Genomic DNA, 22,794 nt, shown 5'->3' on the forward strand with positions numbered 1-22,794 from the left:
GAGCAGGGTGGGACCATGGTTCTGAAAAAGTCTGTTCCTGTTCCTCTGCAGTGGGGGCTCTGGCTTTCTGAATCATGGAGAAGGGCCTTGTCCATTGTGGACACTGCCATCTCTGTCGGGCCAAACTTCTACTTCTCCTCGACCAGAGCTTCTGTCAGTCTCTTCCTCAGGACAGAAGGCACAAAAGTCCCAGGAAAGACCCACCTTGGTGATTAACTCTTTAGACACATCCTAGAACCCCCCCCCCCTGTGGAAGTACCTGCGAAGAAAAAGTCGAAGAGGAAGCACTTAGACTCCCTGGAGGAGTCCTTCACTGAAGATACTGACTTTAATGAAGGGGAAGGATCCCCCAGGTCATGTCCTGTTGATGAATCCTTCAGGGTCATCCTGGCAATTCTGAAACAGAGGGGTGGCTGGCCTTCCCTCCAGCCTTCTTTGGAGGAGTCTATATACCTGGAGGCTTTTCATTCCCAACCTTCTACCTCTTGGGTGTCTCCACTCGATAAGGAGCTCAATAAACTGGATCGCACAGTGGGTGTTAAGATGCCGGATTCCATCGAACACATCCCTAAAAGACCTGATCAGATTCTTTCTGCTCTCAAAGAAGACCAGCATTGGACCAAAGGCATATACTCATGGATGCTGTGGTGATAGCGGCAACCACTAAGAAGGAACTTACTGAGGAAAACCCTATCATCCATCCTCCTAACAAGGAGTCCAGGACTATGGATAGATTCGGGAAACATGTTTATGCTTCATTGACCTTTGCTTTCAGGTCTTTGAAACTACATGGCACACTTTACAAGGTTACTGAGGGATCTGATCAAAGAGCTGTTAGATGACCCTTTCAGGGGCAGTAGCTGAAGAGGTACAAGACTGTTACTTCTCAGCTCGCCACCCTCGAAGCAATTTCTAACTCGTTCATGATGCTAATTGCCCCCTCAGCCGAAGGGATGACAAGAGTGGCAGGTTGAGGTGTAGCCATTAGAAGACAGCTGGGTGCGCTTGTGTGACTTTGCCGGAGCCATTTAAATAGTCATTCGTCAATGCTCGATTTGAAGGTCATCCCTGTTTGCTCCTGAGATAAGGAGGTGAGGCCACATATGAGAAGGATGGAAAGTCCTTCTACCATCAATGTATATTTCTCCACTTCTCAATGGCCCTGCTCCAGGTACCAGAGAAGTAGGAAGCTATGGTTTAAGAATTCCCAAGGGCCTTTACATGACTTATGTGGCAAAGACTTTTCCAGGGACAGAAGGGGAAGTAATGGAAGATGCCGCTCTAGAAGCAGAAGTGGCCTGCAGAACCAGGGGTCGAGAGATTTTCTCTGGTACCTCCTACCAGCTGTCCTGAACAGAGGCACGATTGCCTTCCTCTGGAGGCAGTTGGTGCACAACTATCCCTGCAAAAACCCACCTGGCAACTGATAACCTCGGACAAATGGGTGCAGGGAATCCTTTCCGGAGGTTACAATATTCCATTCTCTGCAAGTCCAAAACCCCCAGAAATACTCTCCGATGTTCCACCCAATCACTGGGAAGCAGCAGTATTAGAGATTCAAAAACTGCTCAGCAAGAGTCATCCAAAACGTCCCAACAGATCAAATTTGATCCTGGTTTTATTCAAGATTCTTATTAGTGCCCAGACAAAATGGGAACTGGAGACCCATTTTGGATCTCAGCCAGTTCAACAAAGGCAGTTCAGCAAACCAAATCTCTGATGGTCTTTGTAGTCTATACATCCATTCATGGAAAAAGACGATTGGATGTGCTGCATAGATCTCCAGGACATGTATTACCACATAAAAATGGACAAATGCTCCAGGAGATTCCTGCGCTTCCGTCTGGGAGACGAGTCATTTCTAGTTCAGAGCACAGCACTTTGGACTCACCTCAACCCCCACGGTGTTCACCAAATTCATGGCAGTGGTAACAGCTCATCTCAGACTGCAATGATTTCGTGTTTTTCCATACCTTGATGACTGGCTCCTCACTGCTACCACCAGGCGTCAGAAGGGGCAAGGGATTACACTCTGCATCTCTAGGCATTACAATAAATTATGAAAAGTCAAATTTACAACCCTCAAAACAACTAGAATTCATTGGGGCCCTGTTAGATACAGTTGGAGGTCCTGCTTCACTCCCGTTGGAAAGACTACAAAGGATCAGAACTCAGGTCAGCCTCATTATCCAGAACACAAGTGTTCCAGAAAAATTGGTCCTACGAACATTAGGCTCGATGGCAGCCTCAATCACTTTAGTTCCTTTAGCCAAATATCACATGAGAATCCTACAATGGCTATTAGCCTCCCAGTGGTCTCTGATAGTCCAGCCAGTGTTGCACCACATCTTTATTACCAATCGCTGCAAACGAGAACTTTCATGGTGTCTCCACTCGAAGATTCATTTGAGCTTGGCCATTCATTCTTCCACAACTCCATACCCTAATGATCACTGATGCTTCCCAGATGGGGTGGTTGTGGGGCATTATCTGGTGAAGACATTCCAAGGCACTTGGTCCGCACTGGAGGCCAATCTGCACATCAGTATTCTAGAAATGAAGGCAGTGCTGTTAGCATTGCAAGCATTTCTGGATGCCCTTCTTCCAGGAACTGTAGCAATTCAGACGGACAACATGTTGGTAGTGTGGTACAGCAACAAACAAGGAGGTGCCGAATCTCACCCACTATGTTGAGAAGCCCTCATAGTTTGGCAGTGGGGGATTTTTTTCAACCGCTTTCTCACAGTAAAGCATATTCTGGGGAGCTCTAACGTGATTGCAGACAAACAAAGCAGAAACATTTTCATGCCTTATAAGTTGTCTCAACTCTGTGGCGACGAAGGAGATTTTTCATCACCGGGGCGAATCTTGCTGCGATCTATTTGAGTTCCCTCTAAACAAGTGCAGCAGTTACTTTGCCCTAATCCTCCCTTCTTGCGGAGATGCCCAGAGATGCTCTTCTCCGTAATTGGTCTTCTCTATGCATTACCCCCAATCCCTCTGATATCCCAGTTTCTAAGGAAAGCCAATAAGTCGGAGAACACAATAATCCTCATTGCCCCTTTTTGGCCTCAACAAGTTTGATTTCCCTTCCTTTGGCCTTATCTACTTCGGAAACCATGGATGCTGGTCCTAACTCCACATCTATTATCTCATCCAGAGGGAATGGTTTATCCGAATCTCCATCTCAAGCTCACTGCATTGGTTCTCCAATTCTGATGATTGCCAGGCATTCTTACCTTTCCTCTCCAGTCTGTCAAATCATTGTGGCCCATCACAAACCTTCAACTAGGAAATTGTATCAAAGTAAATGGGGAAAATTTTGCAAGATGGGCCCTCAGTAATTAACTTGATCCTTGTACGACTCCTGTTCATAATGTTTTGGATTTTTTAGCTAACCTGCATCAAACTGGTTCAATCTCTGTGATCAAAGTCCATCTAGCTGCAATCTCTAACTACCATATGGGTTTTGATGGGGCATCCCTTATGTCGCACAAAGAATCCATTGCTCCCTGGGAATCTTACACTAGTTCTTCAGTCCCTTACTGTTTCTCCTTTTGACCCATCAGCTCCATGTGACTTGGTTTCACTTGGAAAGCTTTATTTTTAGTGGCTATTGCATCTTCCAGAAGAACATCTGAACTTCAGGCTTTGTCTGCAAACCACCTTACATAATTCACAAAGACAGGGTCTCCCTTGGGACTAATCCATCTTTTTTACCTAAGGTAGTCTCGGAATCTAACATCAATCATACACTACAACTACTGGTCTTTTTCCCTAATTTCTCCAATAGAGGGGAGTATTCCCTTCATTTATTGGATCTCCCCAGGCAGCTATGATTTTATCTTCACAGAACAACGGATTTCAGAAAATCTGACCAGCTGTCCGTTGCCTTTTCCTTACTTTCTTTAGGTAACCTAGTTACAAAGGCTACCTTGGGAAAATTGCTTAGAGTTTGTATTACATCTATCTGCCAATACAAAGGGCTTCACCTTTTACACCCAGTAAAAGGCCACTCAACTAGAGTGGTGGCAGCTTCAGTAGTATTTCATGACAAAGCTGCTTTAGATGACATTTGTGCATCAGCCACATGGTCTTCTCGTACCTTTATCTCTCATTACAAATTGCATCAGGTCTCTAGGGGACGGGCATCATTTTGTTTGATGGTGTTTAGGAATATTCGAACGTGAAGACCTCCCAAGATTCAGGTAGCTGGGGATTCTGTCCCACAGTCAAGAATTATATGAACATTGACAACATCAGATAAAGAAGTTATGTCTTACCCTCACATTCCATCTGTGTTGTTTATCTTCACTAATCCTTCCCCCAGCCTGAGACTTAGTGGATCGAATTCTCACAGGACTGGCTTCATATTAGGGACACATATCTGGTCTCTTATTTATTTGGCTGCCACTAATTTAGGCAAATTCTATCTGAGGTAATTTAGGGAGGAGCATTATGGGTAGAGCCTAGATCAAGAGTTTGGAAGGCGCGAGCTGATGTAAATGGCAGGGTCTGTTCTGAGGCTCAGAACCAACCCCACAGTCAAGGATGTGAAGACTGACAACACAGATGGAACGTTATGGTAAAACACAACTTTTTTTAATCACTGAAAGAAAAAAGTATTCTGCTTTTATTATCGTTATCAGCTTGTCTTAGAAACATGAGAACCAGATACAGAGTTGCTTTCCTTTACAAGCTTCTCCTATTGCACTGCAAAAATGTATTTGCTAAAGGTGATTCATTACGTTCAATGCTCTTTTATTTACTTGCTTCCACTTAAAACTTGTTGGATCAAGCCAAGGGTCTTAATCCAGTCATTCTCCTTATGCAAAAGTAAGAAAACACATCAGTTTTACTTGTATCATGCTCTGTTGTCCAGGCTTTGTTCCCTTTTACATTGTAGTGCCAGTATTCTTAAAACTGGAAAAGAAAAAAAGGCACCTGTTTACTTCAGTATCCCTATTACACGTAAATATAAGTGAACAAGCTTTATGACATGCAGTATATCATGTTTTGTAACAGTACTGTTAAGTGCAAACAAAATGTTGTACAAACCTCTTTTCTTTCCTGTTTCCCTCACCTCAGTGTTCTTCCAAACATTAATGAAATGAAGCAGAGCATGTGCTGTGGAGTCCCCTGCAAATTAAAAAAAATCAATATTTCCACTTTTTTCTGCCATATTTCGCAGATATGATTGAGGGTTTATAATCCCACATTTATTAATTTCAGAGTTGCTGATTTTCTTCCTGTTCTCAATCTCCCATCTCCAGTCTCTGGTTCATTTCCAACGTACTTCTGATTCTTCTAGTTAACTCCTGTTTTTTTTTTTGTCTCTAGCATCTTCCTTTGGAAGATTGGAATAGGGTTCATGAGCTTTATTATCAGAAGAGTAAGCAGCAGAATCCCCTTTTGTTTGATGGCTTACTTTTTGTTGGGCAGTTTTGTATTTCCTTCTTAGCATGTTCTGTCTCAAAAAATGACTGAACCTCCAGGAAAAAGTATTCTGAAGATAGCTGGATACAGTAGCTTGAATCATGCATATGCTTCTCTACATTCCCTAACTGCTGGAATAAATGTGCTTCTTTTCTGCATGGTGTACAGTCAGTAATTATTTTCCACAGACATTATACGGTCTTCAATTTTTAGTTTTGTCTTTCTGCCACAGGTTTGTCAGAACTGACTTTCTGTTGGTAGGATTACATATGTTACTATTGGAGGTCTTGGCTGCTTTTTCATGGCCAGGTTTGGGGCATGCACATGTTGTGCCCTTTCAGTTAACAGCTCCTGCTGTGGAATACCAGTCCAGTTTGCTTATACATGCTTTCATAAAATTGATACATGTTCCTTCCAATTACTCAGGAGAAAATCTAAGTTTTTCCTTGTGTGCATGTCTTCTAATTGTGCCAGTTTTGAAACCTCTCTACTTCAACAGTGTCATACTCAGCCTTTTCTTCATTTTGACCTCTGATTTTTGTAGTTTTATTTGCTCATCTAAATATTTTTTTAAAGATTATGCCATTTTTCCAAGCCTTTTGTTATTTGAGTTGATATACTCCTTCAATGTTTTGTTTATTTTAGTCTGCTCTGAGCACACTACACTTGTTTTTTCCTCTAGATTGCTGGAAGTCGTGTCTTACAACAAAGCTGCAACTTGAACATTTTCCTGAACAGCTGCAGGTTTTTTCCAAGCCAGTGTTTTCTCCTCACCTTTTGTGGTTTGTTTTCTTTCGGGTTCTCTAAACTTATTTGCTGGCATCCAGGCAGTGCACTTACTAGCCAATGATTGAAATTTACCCATAAAGACAATTTTTCTGGCTCTGTTTTCCGAGTTTGTTTTCACACTGGAGAGCTGAAATGAACTTGTTACTCAATGTGCAGCCATCTTGGAAGTGCATGAACAGCAAGCTTATCTCATATTCATACTTGTTGGTTTGTTAGCTGTGCTTTTTCTTAGAGGACACTTTCTCTGGCTGGTGTCACCCCTCTTCTGTTCTCCAGACCCCTACCTGTAGAAAACACGGTTTGATTTTTCACAATCATGTCTCTTAGAAGTAAGGAGTGGTTCAAAAATGGATTTATATTTTTTTTTCTTAAGCTGGTGCTTTAATCTCTTTGTTTTTTGGGGGGAGGGGTCTTTGGGGGGATGGCTTTGTTCTTTGGACATGCTCTAAGCGCTTAATTTTGTGGGAAGTATACGCTTGAGGCAAGTAAGTCATTCATGTCCTTTTTCTCTACAGGATGTCTTATCTGTTTTGTCATCAAGCCATTAACTGCCCATTGTGAAATGCTGCCGTCAAAGGTTGCTACAGAGACCATTTTGTGTTTGTTTTATGTTGGCTTCAGAAATTTCTCCATTGTGGGTGTTTATGCCATGCCCCCTTGACTGCTAGTTTATAAATTCAGCAGGTATTATTGCTTACACTGTACTGCCAGGAGGTGGGATGTCTTTCTTTGGTACTTCATTACTTTAAGACTTAGCCTTCCAATTTGCTTTCCTTTAGGCCTTTTTCAGTTTTTGTCTTGTGAGAGGGTTACTTCTGCCGAATGGTTCTGAAATTATGTTTGAGATGTACTCACATTATCACTTGCTTAGTTATTTGTAGAAGATTTCATTTGATACTTTATCTTGCTTTCCCATTGTCTGTGTGGACTCTCCATCCTGCAGCTGTGTGTTGGTTTTCATATATTTTAGTTTTGGATAACTGGTTTTATATTTGTGTTTTTTCCATTCGTTGCAGGTTTTTCTTGGTTACTGGATAGGGGCTGAAGCCAGAAATGCTGTGGCTGGGTGCTTTAATCTAATGCATGATTAATTCCATGGAGAGTACCCACTGCTTGTGAGATTTGAGGGGAGTGGAAGAGTTTTTTTTTTTTTTGTCTGAGTTTTGGTAGCAGAAGAGAAAATCCCCAAAGTTAACACTACAGACTTTTTCCCCCCACATGGCGCAGCAGTGAGGAAACAAAGATTTCTCGTCTTTCATTCCATTTATAAATCTTGAGATCGTGTCCATGATCATTTATATGTAGTTACTAGGCTATCGGGCCAAGTGCCTAAGTAAGCCTACCCAACAAGGTTCCCTGGCTTACGCCACCCAAGAAATTTATTTTCCTGTGCCCCTGTCGAGCAGAGCCACCAAAGTGATCCCTGGGGTGTATTTCCTATTTCTCGTCCACTTATCAAGATTTTTCTTGGAGTGCTAATGAGGAACTTTGCTTGACATAGATGGGTAGCTTGTTTCAGAGTATGGGAAGTCTCTGGGACAGGAATCTATCCCCTCTAGCATGTCCTGTTTATTGTGGTGACAAGGTTTAGGTCCCTTGAGCATGTAGCTCGGTGGGATTGGGTTTCTTTAGGTGTAGCATGTCCAACAGCTCTGGGTTTGACATAGCTTTATATGTTAGGCAGAGATCACCTCGGAGTAGGTGATATGCTACGAAGTAAAGCTGGAGTTTTTTGAGACCGTCAGTGTAGGGCATCTGTTTGAAGCCAGTAATCCTCTTTGCGAGGTACTTCTGTGGCTTTTCCAGCTGCTGCAGATGTCTTGAGGTACATTCCAAAAGGGGTGTTGTACTCCTATAATGGGTCTAATGAGTGTCTAGTAGAGGGGAACGATGACCTCTCTTTTTCCTAGATGAGAACCCTTTTGTGATGAGTTGTGCCACATAGAAGGATTTCCTGACTACTGTGGCGATGTGATTATTTGATGTAATGATCTGTCAAACGGAAGTACTCGTGTGACTGCACAATGCTTCAGCTGAAATTTCTGTGAAAAGCTGTGCAATAGCTTTCTTTGCTTTTTTTTTTTTCTGTTTACTAAGAGCAGTTACATGGAGTTCCAAACACGACTATTCATTCTGTTCAACTTCAGAAGCTTGCATTGAATGAAATGAGTGTGGGTGGTCTCTTTGGTTAACTGCTGTTACCACCTGCATGCAAGCATGTATAGGCAGTCCAATAGAATATTCCTGGAGGATAATGCTGTCATAGCAAAGTCTGCTTTTCATAGTAGTCCTTTAGTCTTTGTGAAGTTTTGCTGATGAAATTGCGTGCTTTTTCTGTATTATGTGGCTCAGCTGTTACAGATGCAAAATGCAGGAAAGATGCATCTGATAAATAGCATGTATAGCAAGAATATTCAACTATTAAGCAGTTAGAGAAATGCTGGAAATATTTCAAGACTTAAAGTAATATTCTGTTCCCTGTATGAGAAAGCTGTTCTACATACAATGACTTTAGTATTTTGGGGTGTGATAGTTTTACTGTAACTGTAGCTAGGTGCAGATGTGTGTGACACAATTTTATTCCATCTTCCTGGCTGTTAGAAAAGGTGCTTTTTGAAACCAGTGAGACGCCCTGGTTTAAGAAATATTATAACTAGCAGCTAACAAATCTGTAAGGAGACCAGTATCAGTATGTGTGAATTTTAAATGACTTGTTCAGGCTTTAAGTTAATTGTGCTTTTGTGCCCAGCTAGCAATTGTTTAATATGGTTAAACAGTTCTAGTACTTAAAGGATTCAAATTGTGGATGTTTATTCTGTAAAGATGAATTCCCTTCTGTCCATAAATTGGTAAAATCTATTTGTTTTCGTGATTGTTGAACAGACTGTAATGGACTAGATAATCATTTTTTATGTAAAGACACAACCTTTTTATAAATCTTTTCAAGTTGCAGATGGAGTAATACTTTAAAACATCACTGCTATATTTTAACAGGCCAGAAAAAGAGACGCATTGCTAATACTCACCTAAATCGAGAATCTAGTCGTTCCCACAGTGTTTTCAGCATTAAACTAGTGCAGGCACCTTTGGACGCAGATGGAGATAATGTCTTGCAGGTAAACTTTAATAACCTGTTTTGAGCATGAATTCTGAATAGTATTGATGTGCGTTATGCAGTCTAAATAACAAGTTAATTTCACTGTTAAGTATTGAATGCCTCCTTTTGTTCTCAATATAATTCTAATTTTTTGCATGTTTACTTAACATGTCATAGATCGGTTAGAAGGCAGAACTTTACTGTTTTTTAATAATGTTATTGATTTGTACAGTCTTGAACAGCATCTTTGCATTCAGCATGTTATTTTCCATACTCCTCTGAGTGCACTTTGTTCTTGTCATCCATTCTGGAGTACCATTCTTGGCATCTTATCTAATCTGTGTCGCTTCTTATTCTTTCCCAAGCTACCAACATGTATCATTTTCTGTATCAATTAGAATATCCAGAAATTATTCACAAATAATTCACTACATCTCACTATTTCCCAGTCTTTGCACCCTCCTCTTTCAGTTCATTATTAGGTCGTCCCATACTCATTCTACTTCCTTCACCTCCTTAGTCAGTCTATCTCCTTGACTCTATATAGCCCATTCTAAATATTTTTCTTCTGATTTCCCTTGCTGTCTTCCATGTTTGCTACGTTACTACGTAATCCCACACCATCCTTGCCTGTCGGCATCTCAGATTAGATGGACAAGCCCTGCCACCTCCTCTATGCAGTCTAAGCAGCTACTGTCTGCTACCTCCATTCCCTTTTTAACTTCCTGGATTCCTCACTTTTTTACATAGCTCTGCTTTTCTTGAGTTCTTTTTGTTCACCAGTTATACTTTGCTGTGCTTTCCATTTCCCCCATAGACTCCACTTGACTAAATATCCGACATTAAGGACTCTCCCTGATTGGTCATGAGGCTGGGTTTACTTTTGCACTAGTTGGAATTTACCATCTTTTTTCCCCCCAAAATTTTTCATAGTCTTCACCAGGGATTCTGCAGTGGGAATTTACACCCAGACTTGCACCATGCTCTGTCTTCCCAAAAAGAGAGGTGAAACAAAAAAGCCACATCACTCCTGTTCTCTCACTTCAACTCCAACAGATGCCTGAGTCAGTATTTGAGGTCATCTGTGTCATAGTTATGATTCTGTTCCTTTACATCGAGAGATGCTAGGCGCCTCTTCCTTTCTGTTTCTGCTGTTTGGAGAGCTTATGTTTGGTATCACTACCTGGCAGAAAAGAGAGTTAACTTGTATAAAGATTCCCAAGCTGACTTATGGAAGGCCATGGCAGTGGTGGGCTTTCAGAGATCACAGATTTCTGCTCAGCAGACAGGCTGGCACAGGAAAATGATTCTGGATAAATAAGGTTTCTGGGCAGTATGTGGAGACTTATGTCCCTCAGCAGTATTCTGTTCCACGTCAGATTTGCCTCCTTTGCTGAGGCATTGCCATGAGTCTTGAATCTCTGAGTTGGTCCCTCAGCTTATTACCTCTTTTTATTTCCTAACGCAACTTGTGGAAATATCCCAGTCATAGTTTCCTGAGGAACGTCCCCCGCCCTAGGCATTATTTTACACCTTACCCCATTTCCCCTTATTCCAAAGTTTGTTCAGAAGATCTAGCAGAATAAGCCCATAGTCATTTTCATAAACTAGTTTGGGCTAAAATGAGGTTTCTTCATTCTGTTCTGACAAATATTTTGTCTGAAGCTCTTCAGAACTCTGACACCTGTGTTTCAGATCTTACCTGCTCATTTGCTTCGGCTTACTAAGTGTAAGAACAGCTACTCCCTCTCTCAAAATGTATGGCTACGCCACTTAATTGTGTCCAGGAGTCCCAGATATCCTCATTTCAACCCAGAGACTTGGTTAAGGACAGCACATGAAGTTGACATGCTCTTCCATCTAAACACTTAGCAAAGGGTTGGATCCCTTTTCAACTTCAGTGCCAGCTACATTGAACTACTTTTTCCAAATCTTTTAATTAATTGAATTGTTGCTTCATTTTTGCTGTTTGTGACCAAGTCCATCTAGTCCATTTCCTTCCTAAATGCCATATTGAGAAAAATCCTGCCATGATGGCTGGGCAGTTTTCCATCATTTCTCTTGCCAGTAATGTAACAATTGCTTCATGTATACTGGCAACCATTTACTCCTACAACAAACTAGCACCCTAAGTGAGAGATGCAAATACATTGTGGAATTGGCATTGATTCTCGGATGTAAAAACAAACTTGACATCAGATTGTCAGTACACACACTTCACCTCTCACACAAAATAAGGTCACAACCCATAAACCTACTTAAGTGGAGGTACTCACTAAAAGCTTGCCAAAAGGACCGAGACCTCCCAAACGTACACCACCCACACTCGCCACCAAGCACAAAGAAACCATTAGACATCAACCCGCGCATCCATGTCTCAAAAAATAAGCTCCTAAGGCAAAACGCATCAAATGTCTTGGTCATAGGCAACTTCATCGTGAGACATGTACATGTCTCCCTCACCAGACTAGACAAAGAAGGTCACTGTCAGCTGCCTGTCTGATGCCAAGATCAGACAAATCACTCATGCACTGAAGTCATTCAACAAGAAGTACCGTTCTGACTCTCATAGTCCCTCTGGACTATATGAAGAGAGACCGAATGGAACTCACTGTGTCGCTGACAAGTATGTCCCTAACCTTAAGCAGTATCCTACCCTCACCAAAGATGATGCCACAGTACAAACAAAAAATGATTGAATTCAACAATTGGCTCAGCTTCCCTACAGCCTGTGAGGATATGGTAGATGGACCTTGCTGCTTTGCTGGAGATAGTCTGCATTTGTCCCCCCTAGGCTTTCTGATACTGACAAAGGCTCCTGCCTCCCTACATAGTGCATTTTTTAGGCAATGTCAAAACAACAAATTTTCCAATGTAACAAAATTTAATCGGGAGAAACTCTGGGTTGTGCTACTTAATTCTGCGAGTTTAAACACGAAACTGCTTCCCTCTGTAGTTACTGAGACATAGTTCAAGGCTGCTGAGAGCACCCCGGCTGTGCAAGGCTACAATGCCTTCCACATGTTAAGACCTCAAAATGATTGTGAAGGAACCAAAGGTTGAGGTGCATCAGTCTTTTTTATTAAAACAAAGTGTACTTTAAGACTAGTCAAACAGCATGACTCTCTCGAACTACTCCATGTCCAGTTAACTATTGGGAAAGTACCATGCCACATCATTGTTAGCTATAGATGTCCCTCCATGAACCAGGATAACTGCACCACCTACCTTGATTTTACTGAAATCCCTCACCATACAGCTCAACACCTTAGTCATGGGAGCTTTCAGCTATCCCTCCATAGGCTGGGAGACGTACAGGAGAAAAAGCATGCTTGCCCTAAGTGGACTTTAACACACATGCTCTGGAATAGGTAGTCTGTACCCGCCACAAGGGGCTGTAAAGTTCTGACATAGTACTCGTCAACATGGGGGGGGGGGTCACTTTACTTCCGCATGCATGATGCTCTCCCTGGTTAGGTTAAGCCACATATCAGTCTCATTTGAAGTAACTGCTGGAACTGACACCCTCACTAGAACAAAAATTTTTAAAAAACTTCATAAAAGCTATCTACAGTGTACTTAAGTGATGGTATAAAAAGCTTCATACCACCCACAATCGCAGACACTAATGATTACTATGCAGAAGTGTATGCAAATGCCCTGTTCAAACACTTAAGTGACTGCATAAACTCTGCTGTACCTGACTGAATCAAAACCAGGTCTTCCTGTAAAGTCAAGCCAAGTGGTGGACTTCAGGTATAAACAGATTATATAGCAAGAGGAAGAAACTGTTGCCAAACAGTCACAGCCCTTAAGGCTAAACAACACACCTGATACACTTGTAATAGGTGACTCTATCGTCAGGCACATTGACATCCCTCTCACCAGGCTGAACAAGGAGAAGGTCACGGTGAGCTGCCTGTCAGGCGCTAGGATCCGCCACAACACAAGCACTCAGGTCATTCCAAGATAAGTACAAATATGACTCAGTCATTGTCCATGCTGGTGTGAATGACCTGAGACATACCTCCCTGGACTACATGAAGAGACGTAGAGTTGCTCTCTGAGCATGTGGCCCAGGCCGGTATGACCCTGACCTTGAGTAGCATCTTGCCCTCACCAAGAATGATACCACAATATGAAGACAAGATGATCAATTTCAACAATTGGCTTAAGTATTGGTGTCATTCAAAGGGGATCCAATGCCTGTCAGCCTGGGATGACATGCTCGACAAGCCACAATGCTTCACTAGGGACAGCTTGCACCCGTCACCCTTGGGCTTTCGGATATTGGCAAAGGCTCTTGCTACCCCCATAGTGCCTTTTTTAGGCAAGGCTCAAAAGACAAACCCACCTCCATAGGTATCACAAGGGATAAGAAACTAAGAGTAATTCTACTCAACGCCAGAAGTCTTAACCTCAAGATGCATGCATTCGAAACTCTCCTTAGCATGGAGAACATTGATATCTGTGCAGTAATAAAAACCTGGCTCAAGGCTCCCGAGAGCACCCCAGCACTAACAGGTTATACCTCATACCATGCTTTTTGGCCCCAAAACTTGGACTGAACCAGAAAAGGAGGGGGGAGTATCAATATTCGTCAAAGATACCCACACCTCCAGGTTGGTGGCACAGCACGAAGCATCAGAGACTATCCATGTGCAACTAATAGTGGGTAAAACTGCCTTCCAGTTTATAGCCTGCTACAGACCACCCTCCCAAACCCAGGAACCCCACTCGGCCTTCCTGAGAACACTGGAAAATATGAAGGTCTCTCCAAACACCATTATATTGGGCGACTTCAGCTACCCAAACATAGACTGGGAGCATTACTCTAGCTCCAACACCCTAGCTCAAAGGTTCCTAGAATTTATAAACTCAAATGCTATGGAACAACTTGTTACCACTCCCACAAGAGGGAAAACATACTGGACCTGATCATCACCAACATGGGGACTCTATGCTCCAGACCAGAAGTGTATCCCTCACTGGTAAGATCAGACCATAAACTAATCTCACTGGATATTCACATCCCGACCCCACCCCCTGCCCAGAAAACCACAGTGAAAAACTTCTCTAAAGCAAATTTCACACTCCTCAAAACCGAGGTGGAATCCTTCAAAGCCCCCGGGCCTGTGGAAAATACCGCCCAGACCGCAGAATCCTTTATAAACGCATTCTATGAACACCTTCAGGAATGCATGGATCATGCAATCCCAAATAAAACCAAGAACCAATCCTCCAAAGGCAGACTTCCTGTCTGGTGGACCCCAGCCATAAACGAACTATACAATAGAAGGAGGAAGCTACTACATGATAGAGCAAAATCCCAAAAAGGGAAGGCATCTCTGATCAATGTTAGCAAAAAGTACGGGCACTCATAAAATCGTCTAAGACCAGCTTCGAGAGAAAAATTGCACAGGACACTAAGGATAATCACAAGGCTTTCTTTAGTTATGTTAGGAACCTGGGTGGGAATTTCCAGATATGCTCAGAATTAGTCCAAAATGACAAAAAATACACCGAACCCACAGACATTGCCAACATCCTAGCTGACAGGTTCAGCGCAAACTCCCCCCCCCCCCACACCAAAATGGCAAATATCTATCCCAGCAGAGTGCTGCCCCCCCTGACATCTCAGATGCTCAGGTAAGAGCTGCCCTTTCCAAAGCAAAAAACACAGCATCAATGGGACCAGACTGTGTCCCGGGCTGTGTCCTACATGAACTCCAAGAAGAGCTAAACCCAAACATAAAACTACTGTTCAATCTCAGCCTTACCACAGGATATGTACCCCAAAGAGTGGCGTACAGCAACAGTGGTCCCTCTCCACAAAGGTGGTGCCTCAACGGATCCTGGAAAGTATCTCCCTATAAGCCTGACTAGCTTGGTCTGCAAAGCTATGGAAAGGATCATCATGGACCTCATAAAGATATCGGGGACCTACAGACACTGGATCCTACCCAGTTCAGCTTTAAGGGCAGATCCTGCCTCTTAAACCTGGTCGATTTCTTTGAAACAGTCACCAAGGCCATTGACGATTGAAGGTGGTCCACACAGCCTTCCTGGACCTTGCAAAAGCCTTCGATACAATACCCCACTTGGGCATTTATAGATAAGCTCACCAGCTTAATTATAAACCCCTATGTCACTAGATGGGATGCAAACTGGCTCAAGGACAGAACCCACATGGTTAGAATTGCTGGAGCCATGTCAGACTTCAAGCCAGTTACAAGTGGCTTCCCACAAGGCTCAGTCCTGGGACCTCTCCTGTTCAGTATATATTTCTCGGAGGTACAGGCAAACACGGAAGGACTGTGGCTGACCAAGTTCGCAGATGACTGCAAACTGGGCGCTATAATCGACTCTCCAGCCGACACAAGCATCCTCCAAAAGGGCCTCATACAAACAGACAACTGGTGCTAGAGCCATGGCCTCAAGCTAAATGCCAAAAAGTGTATAGTCATCCCCTTTGGCAAAAACAAAGTGCCCACAAATTACCACATAGGTGGTAATCCATTAAATACGGAAGAAGTAATTAGGGACCTGGGGACCCAAGTTGATAGCAATCTCTCATTTGACAACCACGTGGCCAAAGTGGTTAGAAAAACATTTTGTATAGCCCACCTAATCATGAAGGGATTCACATCTAGATCAGCGGAGGTCATCGTGCCTCTTTGCTCATCCCTCATCAGGCCCATAATTCAGTACAATGCCCCTTTTGGGATGTACCTTGCCAAACACCTGCAGCAACTGGAAAGACCCCAAAAATACCTCACCAAGAGGATCATAGGGCTCAAACAGATGCCATATGCTGGCCGGTTAAAGAAACTCCAGCTCTACTCAGTGGCATACCACCTGCTCAGAGGCGATCTGTGCCTGACGTATAAAGCCATGTCCAACCTGGAATTAATGGACATGCTGCACCTCAGAAAATCCAAATCCCATTGAGCTACGCGCTCGAGAGACTTGAACCTCAGCACTGAAATAAATAGGACATGCTGGAGGGACAGATTCATAATCCAGAGGCTCCCTTCACTCTGGAATAAAATCCCAGTACAGGTTAGGCAGAGTCCCTCATTGACTCTCTTCAAGAGGAATCTTGATTGGATGGGGGATCGTAGGTTTACCCCGGGTATCACTTCTGTGTCACTGTTAGACAGAGGCACAGTATACTAACCTCGAAAAAGGGCATAGCAAAATTAATTTTAAAATGGGTGGCGAAATCCAAACACAATCTGGCTAGACTTATAAATGCCCTAGGGCAGATAGCCTAGTATGAACATATGAAAGCCTAGTATGAACCTATGAAAGCAAGAGTAATAGTGGGGAAGACTCTTCCACTGATACTGGGTGAGATTTCACAACATTCTCCTTGTCTGTGACGGTTATATTTTCAAAAGTTGTTCATAAAATTGATAGCTGCTGCAGCAGCCATAGCTATATGGGTTATATCCTGCCAAGGATATAACAGACTGCCACCTTCCAAAGGTTCAGGTCACCTTCTACACGTCTCAAACAATTTTGCAGCTTGAGCTTTAATTCTTTCTGCAGTGTAATTTGCATAATGGACTGCTTTCTTGCTTATCTGTATTGGCAATGAGGCAGGCCAAAAATGCCAGCCACCAAAGTACCCATTTCTGTCCTCTTACATACAAAGTAATGCAATACAGTGTAAATGGTGGGGTGGTTAAGTCTTGTGTTGCTTTGAACCCCCTGAAGAAGAAAACACTAAATCTGTATGTAATAGGCAGATCCCTTATAAGGACTAACATAATTTGCACTTGTCTTTGGTTTGTGCCTGAGGGCAATCTTAGTATTTGCACCATCTTCCAGCGCTTTGGTCACAAGCCTTTTAGGAGGTTGGAGTGTTCCCTTCAATCATTTGTGAGCCACCACTGAGTTCTGTAGATGTTCTTCGTCTCCCATTGCTGCAGTCCTTACATATGGGTATTCCGCTGTCCACAATCGGCCCGAATACCAAAGGGCTAGAACCGGCGTCAGTCATCGGCGCCCGAGACTGACGTCAGTACGTGCCAGTACAAATGCGCATGACCAACGCCATAACTTCAGTCTTTCTTGCCGCGTGGTCCTAAGCAGAAGCAGCATTTGCAAGTGCCGTTCGGCATTCTGGAATTGTTGGTTTTCGAGTTTCAGACTGGAGACCAAGTTGGGCTAAGTACCCCGTTGGGGACACTTTTGTCTTTTTCTTGCCTCAGTATTGACGGATGTCAGAAAAGGTAATAACTGTATTTCTTGTGGGAAACAGATTCCTCATAGGGATTACCATTCACTCTGCATTCCTTGTTTAGGGCCTGAGCACGACGTTGTTGGGTGTCGCTTTTGTGCTACTTTTAACAAGCGTACTATTAAACGTCGGTTGGACTGTGCTAGGCTGGTGTTTGGTAAACGTTGTAATTACAACATGCCGTCGGATTCTCCGACGACTGGTTCTTCTAAGAAACGCAAAGAAAAGTCTTTGCGGTTCAAACAGGATGAGTCGCCCACCGACGCCGGTTCTGTAGTACCACTGGCTACTTCAGCGGCTCCTTCTGAAAGTTTACCTGAGTCTCAAGGGGAGCCTTTGTTACTGCAGGAAGTGGCTTCTCCTGTGTTAGGCCAGGCTGAGGGTGCTTCTCTGATGTCAGTGGTTCCCTCCCCTCATAGGGTAGTTAGGCCTCCTCCTTCTCAAAGCAAAGCCCAATCTATACATTTGCCTACTTTTTATGCTAACCCCCAAAATGAAGGGGAAAAAGTTTTGCATTCTTTGGATGTACATAGGCAGTTAAGGTATTATTTGAGCAGAACCAAAGAGTTCAGAAGATCTCAACAATTATTTGTTTCTTTTGCTTTGACTTCACGAGGGAAAGCTGTCTCGAAATAAACTATTTCCAAGTGGATTGGCCATTGTATTGCTTTTTGTTACTCTCATCATGGAAAGGATGTTCCAGTTGGGATCAGGCCTCATTCTACTAGGGCTACGGCCACTTCTACTGCTTTTTTGAGAGGGGTAGCTACTAAAGACATTCTAGAAGCAGCTACTTGGAGTTCTGTACATACCTTTACAAAGCATTATCATTTACCTCTTTATTCTAGGTCTAGGGCTGGGTTTGCCACTGCAATCTTACAGGGCATGTTAGCAGCTCCTAATGCTATTTAGTTGACCAGCCTCCCTTTTTTCCGTTGCTCTGGGATTCTACCCATATGTAAGGACTGCAGCAATGGGAGACGAAGAACATAGTACAGTTTTGTACCTACCATAAATGTAGATGTTCGAGGATCTCCATTGCTGCAGTCCAATTTTCCCTCCCTCCTTCCCCCCTTTTCTTTTTAGGTTGGGGTTTGGGTGGTGTTTTTTGCATTCTGACGTCTGAGGCAAGAAAGACTGAGGTTATGGCGTCGGTCATGCGCATTTGTACTGGCACGTACTGACGTCAGTCTCGGGCACCGATGACCGACGCCGGTTCTAGCCCTTTGGTATTCGGGCCGATTGTGGACAGCGGAATACCCATATGTAAGGACTGCAGCAATGGAGATCCTCGAACATCTACATTTATGGTAGGTACAAAACTGTACTTTTCTTTGGTCATGGATGTTCCCTCAAGGCAAGGGAAGGAGCTGCACTAGGGAGGGTAATGAAAGGAAAATTGAAGCTGTGACTCATTTACTCCTTTGGAGCTCGGGAAATTTGCACTGTAACTTCCAATGGGTGGAGTCTAAGCCTTTCCGCAATCAATTTATGTCCTCACATTTCAAACAAATGTTCATATCTCTGCAACCATAAGAGTTACGAAAGAAGTATGAATGGCAAACCCTTCAGCACAAACTATTTTTATAGTGGTAGTAGTCTTTAGGTTCTGGGTCTTTATCTGAATTTTATAAGTAGCAGTAAACACAACTATTAGTTTGTAATATTTTGTAAACCACTTACCACATGTTAGGAACCACTCAAGTTGCACACATACTGTCAAGCAGCATTTTATTCATCTAGCTGAGAGCTTCCATATTAGGCTAAGGAGTTTTCTCTGTTATCTGGTTGTTGAAATATTTAGAAAAGTGTGAAAATTATATCCATATATGTATATAAATTAATAACATAAAAACAGTTATCTCTTTATCTGCACTAGACAGAAGTCAAGTATTAGTGCATTTGAGCTTGCCATTATGTAAGCTTTAAGATGAAATCTTTTAAAATCTTGTACATAGCATGGTTTTAGAATTAGATGCAAATATAAACAAGCAATAGTTGACACCTAAAGGTGTCAGTAGGCGTTAACTGCAGTGCACCTGGAGGTGTCACTCTGATGTAATTAAGCACCCCTATGTCCTGATTTTGCCCAAGAGTGAGAGGTCAGGTGAAGGGTGCCTTTGCAGCCTCAGGTGATTTACGTGAATTATACAAGGATTCTGGCATTTTCCTCTATGAAGTCGGACCTGCTCTTGGACCAAAACATATGCTACTGAGTTGCTAGCCTTTGAAAACCTGGACACAGTTTTGGTGGTGCCCGCATTCAATGTTCAGTTTGTGTTTTTGAAGGAATGGCAGTAACCCTTCAAAGTCTTTTAGGATGTACATAGCGGGAACATGGAAATCTGGGGTGCCTGTCTCAAATCTACACCTCCCAAATTGCAACCCCAGTTAAGATGCTACAAAAGTGTATGAACAGATTGTTTACCCTTCCAAGCTCACTGTAGTTGTCTGGGCCTGAGGTATCAGGTGGGTTGGTCAAGTACCTCAGCTCAGGCTTTCCTTAAGGAATGGATCTCTGTTGTTTAGGCCTTTTTGCAAATGTTACAGATCCTGCAGCCAGTAGTGAGTCAGCCCTCGGTGCACGGAGTCCCCATAGACAAGAGTAACAGAGAATTCTGTCTGGAGAGTGATTCATACACTTCAGACAGTGATGAATAATACCTGGTTCATGCATTCCTTGTCCTCTGCATTTCTCTTTCAGAGGCAATCTCATTTAATATCCTTTGTAAAATGAAGGACCACTTTAAATAGGAGGGTAAAAAGGTGTGCGAGCCCCATAAGTGCTTCTTCTACCTTCTGGCTTGGGCACTTCTAAACCTGTCATTTCCTTCAGTCCTTGGAGCTTTAGAGGATACCTTGATGGTTGCCTCAAAGGAAGTAGATTCCCATCCACCTGCCCTGGGAAAAAAGATTTTTGAAGGAGCCTGGAATTGAGAACTGAAGAGTTGAATAGCAGTGGTGTTCCCTAACAAAGGGTTAGAATTGATTTTGACTCCTTATATCAGAGACTATGAGAGCAGGGTTCTGACCAATTCGAGAAGGCATGCATGGATGCTGCCTTGGCCTTCAGGGCAATGATTGTCAGACACGTATGACCAAGATCCTACTCCAGTCTTAACCAGTTGAAGTAAAGTATCTAGGGGGTGTCCGATGAAGTGAGGAGAGAACCTCTAGAAACTGCCTAGACTGATGGGTGGTGGTCCATCAGATTTGGGTGCAGCATACAGGACAGCTTCCAGTGTCTGTAATAGACGTACTTGGCTAAGTCTTCCTCTTCAAGCGGATGTCAAAACGCATCTCCTAAATGCTTTACTTATTAAGGAGCTGCTCTTTGAGGACCCCATTGCAGAAGTATTCTAGACAAGGAAGAAATTGGGAAGACTCTGATCCTTGAAGACCTTTTCACTCCCACATGTCCATTTGTGAATGGAACTGCCCTATCGAGGCTTGACTCTATTACACGCAAAAGAAAGATAAGGGGAGACAAAGGACAATACAAAAAGAAATTGCAGGGAGGCTAAAGGGAAAGCTTGAGTTCTGTCAGAGCCATGCCCCTTAAAGGGAGCAACCATAATTATTGCATGCTTTGCTGTACTGTCTTAACCCAAACACCACCCCATCCCAGCCCTTTCCCCAACCTTGGATAATGGGATAGGAGGCAGACCAGGCTAGATGTCAAGAGAGGAGGAAAACATAACCAAGACAACTGGATCCAATAAGTGGAGACCCATGGATACAGTACTGACTTGAAATCAAATCAAAGATTGCAGGATCCCCTCATTTCTAAAAGAGCAGAAAGGTCTTGTAATTCTCACAAATTCCTCCAGCAAGGGGTGATAGAACCAGTACTAAGAGATTATTAAAATTGTTTCTACTGCAGACTGCCTAACAACCCAGGACAGATGGTCTCTGGAGATCCATCTTTCAACTTTCTATGTTGAACACCATTCTACTGCTCTTGTTTTCTTTAGCTGTGGTGATCACCTTGATGTCCTGGATGGTGCTTCCACATTCCAGTCTGCAGGAGCCTTAGATTTTCCCAAATTTGAGGCAGGATTCTGTTTAGTGTACCACCTCGACCTTTAGTTTGGATACTGCTCCCAGGGTATTCACAAATAACCTGGCCACAGCAATTGCTCACTGCAGAACCAAGGACATTCATATCTGCCCTTGGCTGGATAACTGCCTGATTGAGATGCAGTCTTAGGAGGAGGTGGCGATGGCTTTGTAGTTTAAACACAGGGAGTCAGCATAGGCAGTTAGTGGAAGGGATGATTCCATTCCGTCCTGCATTAGACAGGAACTGGAGTGATGGTCCAGCAATATGACATAAAAGCCTTTAAAACAGTACCCTCCCAATCATTCCCTAACTCCAGATGCTTCTGTTGTAGCCTTTGGTGACCACTCAGAGGCTTAGTGTTTGGAACAAATAGGGCTATGTCTGGAAAAGGGAACACACTGTTTGAGATGGTGACTCTGGCTCAAATCTTCGAGGCATCTAAGCCTGTTTGGATAAAGGGAGCTCTTCAGGTGGTCATAAACAGCACAACATTCATGTGCTAAATAGACAAGCAAAATGGGAGGTTGGTTGTATCCCTGTGTGGCTGGCAGTAGCTGCTTGGGAAATAGATGTGCAATGAAAGACAATTCTATAAGCAGTTTGCATTCCATTCCATCTTAACTTGATGGTGAACAGATGGAGGAGGTTAGCAAAGGATCTCCGTAAGTACAGGGATGTATTGTTTAAAGTTAGTTCACAGGTGGGATGTTCAAGAAACACACCTGTTTGTATCTTTGCTCAACTTACTGTTGATAGAGCTCTGCTTCATAGCACCATGCTCAAGCCTGGGCAGTGGATGCTGCCACCAGTTGGGGTAGTTCATTTTCTATATGGTATTTCCTCTGATACCCCTTCTCCCCATGGTGATGCAAAAGGTAAGACTATTTTATTATACTGCATGTTGGAGAAATGTGCTGCTGTTTTTGCTGCAAATGTTTTAGAAGCACAGTACAAAAAATATATATGGCCTGTTCTTAAAATTGAGATTTTTTTAAACTGAGAGAAACATCTTTATGCATTACATTTTCCCACTTATGTTGTATTGCTTCCCCTTGATTTGTTATACTGCAGCATACTATCATTTCATCAAAACATAATCCTTGAGCATGACAAATGAATAGATGTGTGTAAGACTAACACTGCAGTTACAGAAAATGCAGC

At 43.0% G+C, this 22,794-nt stretch overlaps 1 protein-coding gene across 1 annotated transcript in view; it reads left to right on the top strand.

Annotated features, from left to right (window-relative positions):
* Window positions 1-22,794, top strand: part of KIF23 (kinesin family member 23) — a 1,082,389-nt gene that overhangs the window by 391,335 nt on the left and 668,260 nt on the right. The window contains exon 10 of the mRNA XM_044076375.1: window positions 9,220-9,341. Coding sequence (XP_043932310.1) covers window positions 9,220-9,341 — 122 coding nt within the window. The remainder of the gene's footprint in view (window positions 1-9,219; window positions 9,342-22,794) is intronic.

Source organism: Protopterus annectens, chromosome 7.part0, assembly GCF_019279795.1.
Source record: "Protopterus annectens isolate FY-2018-M chromosome 7.part0, PAN1.0, whole genome shotgun sequence".
Lineage (NCBI taxonomy): Eukaryota > Metazoa > Chordata > Ceratodontiformes > Protopteridae > Protopterus > Protopterus annectens.